Source organism: Poecilia latipinna, unplaced genomic scaffold (assembly GCF_001443285.1).
Source record: "Poecilia latipinna isolate Pla-1442-1.1 unplaced genomic scaffold, P_latipinna-1.0 Scaffold94, whole genome shotgun sequence".
In the NCBI taxonomy this organism is placed as follows: domain Eukaryota; kingdom Metazoa; phylum Chordata; class Actinopteri; order Cyprinodontiformes; family Poeciliidae; genus Poecilia; species Poecilia latipinna.
Window position 1 is genome coordinate 223080 of NW_015112710.1, and position 6340 is coordinate 229419.

The 6340-nt window shown below is 36.6% G+C and overlaps 2 protein-coding genes across 2 annotated transcripts in view; one reads left to right on the forward strand and one right to left on the reverse strand.

Annotated features, from left to right (window-relative positions):
• smn1 (survival of motor neuron 1, telomeric) overlaps positions 1-2655 on the reverse strand; it is an 8889-nt gene extending 6234 nt beyond the window's left edge. The window contains exons 1-4 of the mRNA XM_015024866.1: positions 2513-2655; positions 2082-2153; positions 1882-2001; positions 137-328 (exon numbers count right to left, since the gene is read on the reverse strand). Coding sequence (XP_014880352.1) covers positions 137-328; positions 1882-2001; positions 2082-2153; positions 2513-2560 — 432 coding nt within the window. The 5' untranslated portion in view covers positions 2561-2655. The remainder of the gene's footprint in view (positions 1-136; positions 329-1881; positions 2002-2081; positions 2154-2512) is intronic.
• A 19-nt stretch (positions 2656-2674) lies between these two features.
• Positions 2675-5903, forward strand: hspb11 (heat shock protein, alpha-crystallin-related, b11). The gene is made up of 5 exons (XM_015024876.1): positions 2675-2871; positions 3000-3106; positions 3956-4024; positions 4123-4166; positions 4263-5903. Exons 1-5 carry the CDS (start codon positions 2792-2794, stop codon positions 4353-4355), a joined length of 393 nt encoding a protein of 130 aa, XP_014880362.1. The 5' UTR covers positions 2675-2791; the 3' UTR covers positions 4356-5903.
• The last annotated feature ends 437 nt before the right edge of the window (positions 5904-6340 follow it).

Here is a 6340-nt window from a genome sequence, read left to right on the forward strand (position 1 = left end):
TCCAAGAAACACATTTGAAGATTTGAGAAAAAAAAAAAAAAAAAGTAAACAAGGCACAGACAAAAATAATGAACTGTAAACTGCATTATAAATGTTAGTTATGCAGTGCATATAACTAATTTCTGAACTAGCTTACCTTTGGATTTGCTGCTTCATCAGCCTCTGAAATCTCCAACAGCAGGTCGTCAAGGTTCTGCTCCTCCTCATTACCATAACCAGTATAAACAACTACACAAGTGCCCCTCTGTTGGTCTATGGAGGAGATGGTGGCTGCATAGAGCTGGCCATCTTCTGACCAGTAAGCACTACAAGAGTCCCCAACCTGCCACTGCAACAAAAACAAAGTGCATATAATAGAGCTTAGTAGAGTTGGCTTTCTACTGGTCTACATTTTAAATGACCCAGATTTGGACAAAACACTAACGTGACTCAGTACGTGCTATAAAACATGACGGATTGCTATTGATTTCATATGCAATATACTTCATCATTTATTTTTTGCATAATAATATATGGCTTAACTTAAATCATCACATTCTGTGAGATTATATACATGACAGAGTAAGTCCTAAATATAAATAATTTTGTTAAGACTCAGAAACCTCTAACAGTTATGTGGCTATTATGTTATATATTTTAGGAAATTTGTTATTATTTATGAACAGCCACTATTATGATTCTATTTTTAGGTTTTACAATAAAGTAAAACATAAACTTTTGCAAAAATGTTGAATATATATTCTTTTATGAGATTCTGATATTAGTTAAAAAATAAAATAAATAACACTAATAATAATAATATTAATAATAATAATAATACTACTACATCGTTACCAACCTATAGCAAGAAAAATTCATTTAAAAAATGTTACTAGCATTTTGTGGTTTTTTGTGGAGTTTCAATGGAAATATTCAGTCAAATCGTTAGCCAAACGTATTAGGAGCCATTGTGGAAGGTCCAAAAAGCCATTTGCAGCGCTGAAGCCACAGGATGCAGACCTTTTCAAAGGAAAATATTAATGACATCATTTTAATCTAGCTTTGTATGTAGAGGTGTATGCTTCTTATAGTTTTTTATTATTTTGCCATTAAACTTATGTACAGCATGGCATAGATACAAGGCCACTTCACAATAAACTTTTTTTTAATATTGCATTTAAAAATTTATAAAAGGTACAGTTTACGTTTAATAGTTTTTTCATATTGATATTAATTTTTAAGCCAGGCATTTATCATTAAAGAACCAACTATATTGATGTTGATTTATATGTTTATCTAAATTCTGTTAACTTACCTTGAAGGCTGACTCGTGTCTGATATCAACATTTAGACAGAAATACATAAATTTCACAAGGACTAACTTTCACCAACAACAATTGTCGCCCAAACATTTGGTAGTTCAGTAAAACAAATGGATGTAAAATTAACAAGTTGCAAAAGACTATGTCAAGTCTGTCAACCTTTTTATAAATGGTGGTGAACTTTGACCCTGACTTAAAATGCTGCATTGGAATTTTGTTTGCATCTATTTATGGAAATATACCATGTCACAAATACATTTTTATAAAGGACTCAATTAATACAAAAAAAAAAATATTAAACAGGTAATCCAGATTAATTTAATTAGAAAATGAGTTTAGTGGCGCTAAGTTAATCCTTACCAAATGTTTAAAGCATCAATCTGAAAGAATGTACAGATAACTATTTCTACATATGGCTTTATAAACCTAAATAAAATCCAAATGCAAAGCCTTTTTGTTTTCGTAAATGCTTGACACAAACTAAGAAGGTTAGAGCAGGAATGTTCACAGAGAATAATTATGTTTGTGCTTTACATTATACATGCAGATTTAAAAGTTGACACTGAAAGCTGTTCTTTACCTCTTTATCAGGTGGCGCATTGGTACGTTTTCTGCTCTGGTTCTTTTTATTGTTCTTTCGTTTCTTTCCTGGTTGGTTTTTCTTTGACGCATGCGATTCATCTTCGCCTTTTAGAGCAGTCTGGGACACAGAAAAAGAGAAGACCAAAGCAGTGGAGCAGTAGTCTTTACTTTTGCATGAGCACAAGCCAATGTATTTACCTTGAAAGATGCTACTGCTTTATCGTATGCCTTTATAAGTGCGGTGTCATCCCAGATGTCTGAATCGTCACTCTGAAAGACGACAAAAACATTAGTACCCATGCATTTTATCAAAGATTTTGGAATTATTTAATTATGTTTCAATCTAGACTCCTAAAACTGACCCTTATGATTCTGTATTGATTAGTAAACTCCTCTTGATTCATTATATACACAACTTTACATAAAATAACTTAAGATTTCACATTTAGCGCTATCAGGTGTAAGTAGTATTTCCATTTATTTCTTTTTCCCCTTTGTTACCCAACTTAGCTAGACTCAACGTTAGTTTCATATCTTAGCGTGTTAGCTTCACATAAAACAAATCTGCTGCAACCTGAAAATAATTCTAATGTGTTTTAATGTTTCTCTGAGAAATGTTCACAACTTGCCTGTCCAGTTCCACGGGCAAATAACACTTCTTTGCATCCATTTGCCATTTGCAGACGTTGGAGTCAGGATTCTGAGTTAGCTTTTTGCTAATTTAGCAACGTGCGTCGGAAATTGTGGAGTTCGGAAACACGTGACGTATATACTGCGCGACGGAACGGTTGGCTTGGCAACGATTGTAGCTTGACATATCCCGAAAACTCAAAGAGAAAACACACCAGTTAACGTATATTCTTTTCGAGACCGTCGTTGTTTTCTTTAGACAGTTTGAGTGAATAGTTATGATTGATTCTTCTGGTGCACACGTTGTTTTAGCTTCATCCAGCGACGAGAATCACCCACCAGAAAACATCACTGATGGGTGAGTGCTTTATTTGTCTGTATTGATATTTTGTCAATACACCTACATAATACCGCAGTTAATTAGCATTTCTCAATGAGCCATATTGTTTGCTTTTGCTTAAAATTGCGTCTCCCGTTTTCTTTTAGAAACAATAAAACGTTTTGGATGTCCACCGGGATGTTTCCTCAGGAGTTCATCATTCGCTTTCCTGAAACGACCAACATTTCTACCGTGATAATGGACAGCTACAACAGTATGAGTCTTAGCCTACTGCTTCTTCTCGCAAAAAAACTATTTATATCATATTTTGACAGCTGCATTTGTCTTAGGCTGTTTTTAAATGAAAGCATATATTTAGCCGTACATTGCATTTCAAAAGTATTCAAACTACCTCAACTTTTCACGTTATGCACGTACCAACATCTTTATTGTATTTTGATTCTATGACCAATGAAAATATGAAAAACATATCAAGCACTTATGATAAAACGTACTCTTATTGTCTTAAATTAAATCCTTTGCAAGCTTCTGTCTTCACATACTTTGCAATTAGTCCCCCTACTTGTAACTTATTGTTGTCATAATTTCAGCTGTTCTGGTAAGGCCTTAGAGGTTTGTTAGAGAACTTTAGTGATCATACAACACAATGAAGACCAGACCAAGGAAAACAACATAAATAAAGCAAAAGCCCGGAAAACTGTCAAAGATGAGTGAAAACTTTCAGTCAATGCAAAAAGCCCACTCAAAGATTAGGAATCCTGAAAGAAGGCTGAAATAACTATAGCTGCCACGGGAGATTTAAGAATTTCTCGAACGTGCATGAAAGAATGAAAGCAACACTTGAGGTGTGTTTTTCATGAGGGAATAACATTATAGCATGATATAAATCTCCAAAAACTCAATTCTACATAATGCCAACCATTCAAAGATATAAAAGATAAATTTAACTCTGATGAGGGAAAACATGCTATAGCCCCAGTTTACCAATTCAAAACATTTTTGATATATTTTTTCCTCCACTCGCTGAACATAGTTTGTGCCCTTTGATTATTTGGTTCTCCATTTCTTTTTTCTTTCTTTTTTTTTTTTTGTTCTGTTACAGTTAAGCATCTAAAGATAGAGAGGAATACCTCACCAAATGCGGCTGACTTTGAGCCTGTCACACAGGAAGGTGAGATGCACGTCTGTTCACATTTTTTTCTGTTTCACATTTATATTAGAAGTCCCAAAAAATTGTAACTGAGATTCAGCCATTCATTTTCTGTACAGAGTTGGAACACACCGAGGGACACCTCCAGTTGAATTCTATTTCAGTAGGTTGAAAGACTATTTTTTGTTGTTGCAAAAGCCTGTCATTTCACTATGTTCTACTAATGAAGCTTATTGTTTTATGTGTTTTTGTCCTTTAGCTAAAGGGCTGCAGTGCAACCCACCTACGTTTTATCATCACTGAGGGATACGACCACTTTGTGTCAGTACACAGAATCAGTGTGAAAACTTGATTAACTTTAATTGAGAAATTGTTGTAAATATAATACCCATTTATATTTATGTAAAAAGTATATCTGTGTTTTGCTGTTTGTTAGTGCATACATTTTAATCTGCATTGCAATCACGCTTAGTCTTATTGCAGTAGCACCAGCTGCAGACAAGACATATGGCTTTAAGCTGTGAGGCGTTTTTCTGTTCAGCCTCTAATTCCAAGATTAGCCTCAAACCATTTTTTCTGTTTTTAAGTTATGTAATGTTGTGGATTCGCTTCTAAAGCTTTTTGTCCTGCATTCAACTGTTCCTGCTAATTTCAGTAGCTGATAGTTGGCAACGCTTTGGAATAAAAGGCTTGGATTGCGTTGAATGGCAGACTTCATTACAAAGGGACTTTCTCTCCGTGTGAGAGATAGAGTTAATTAACTAATTTTCACCAGCAGGGGCTTAAATTGGTGTTCATGCTGTGTCCTCCCCACCTCCCCGAACAAATCCCCCCAAGGACAGGTTCTGACATCCCCAAAGACGTCAGAAATCATTGGAAATGTTGCTGGTGGTGGGGTGGGGGAACCAGATGGCTTCCCAGCCAACCAGCGAGTGTCCAGAAACTGCAGGGTTATTTACACAAACTAATCTACCCAACTCCCACTCTTATACCTCTTTCGCACGCACGCACGCATATAGACACAAATGCTTGCACACAAACACTTCTCCCTACCTCCATATCTAACCCCATTGCCATTTCAGCTTGTCAGGAGGCAAAGGCTTCGGCGGCATACGAGAGGACCCTTTGGGACTCCCTCTCCAATTACTTGCTGACTGCAGAGGAGCTTGGGAAATTTGCAAAGGCTGTGTTTGCTAAAGCTTGGTCTGCATGCAAGCCTCAGAGTAAACTAATAAAATATGAAATACGTGCCTGAATAACTAGCCCCCTGATATTTTGGAGCAACTAATTGCTCAGGGATACGGCAGGGTTATAGCACATTTGAGTATGTGAGTGCGCAGTGAGTAATGAGGGAGAGGTAGAAACTGATACAGTGTTATTGACTCATTCATTATTTACCAGCATAGAGTATTTACTATAATCTTAGAGGTGACTGTTTTGATGTGAAATAGATCAAACTCTGCTTTTATGTGGGTGCAGTATTTTTGTTTCTTGCCCAATGTTTGAAATTGTGAACGTGTTAAGTTTACTGGCAGTGCATATGAAAAGTGGGTATCCTTAATTTGAATGCTAAACAGGTCTGCAGCAGCGCCATTCTGTAACTAATGAATTCAGACCTTTTTTTGTGCTTAACTGTCAGCCGATCAGGAGAGTCACAGCAGGATATGAGCACATTATTATCATGTCACAGCAGGGCAGGCAGGGCCAAGTTATCACAGAGCGTCCTCTGACGGCTGCCTGTCCAATCACCCGGGGACATCTGCTACACCAAATGTCCATGAAAAGTGATGCTGATGGTGACCTTTCTAAATAATAATAATAATAAAAAACCTACTCCAAGCTTAACAGATATGAACTAATTTGAGTTTAGAAATATGACACAAATGAAAGTGCAATCAGAGTAAAAAGAAACAAAACACTCAAGCAAGGATTAACGTTCAGTAAATGCATCTGTGGAAATTCTGTTGGGTACTTTGAGGAAAAATACCCCCCCACCCCCTTCCTCCCGACTCTGTTATTTTCTTTCATGCCAAACCAATTTGTGTTATCTCTTCGGTGTGCACCCCTCCAGTTCCTCCATCCCCCCTTCCCTTCTTGTCACACGCACCAACAATGGGCCTTAATTTGATTTCAGTGTTGATTTGGTCCCATCAGCTCATTTATGACAGAAGCAGCGACACAACGAGCTGTTGTGTGAGAGAGGAAGCACTGTCAAAAAGGCAGAAATTACATAATTAGACGGAGAGGGAAACAGTATTCTTATTTAAGTTCCAAGAGCAATGGAGAATGGTAATGAGGGACTGACAGAGTGCAGTTGGAGAGAGCTTTGAGTAAGCT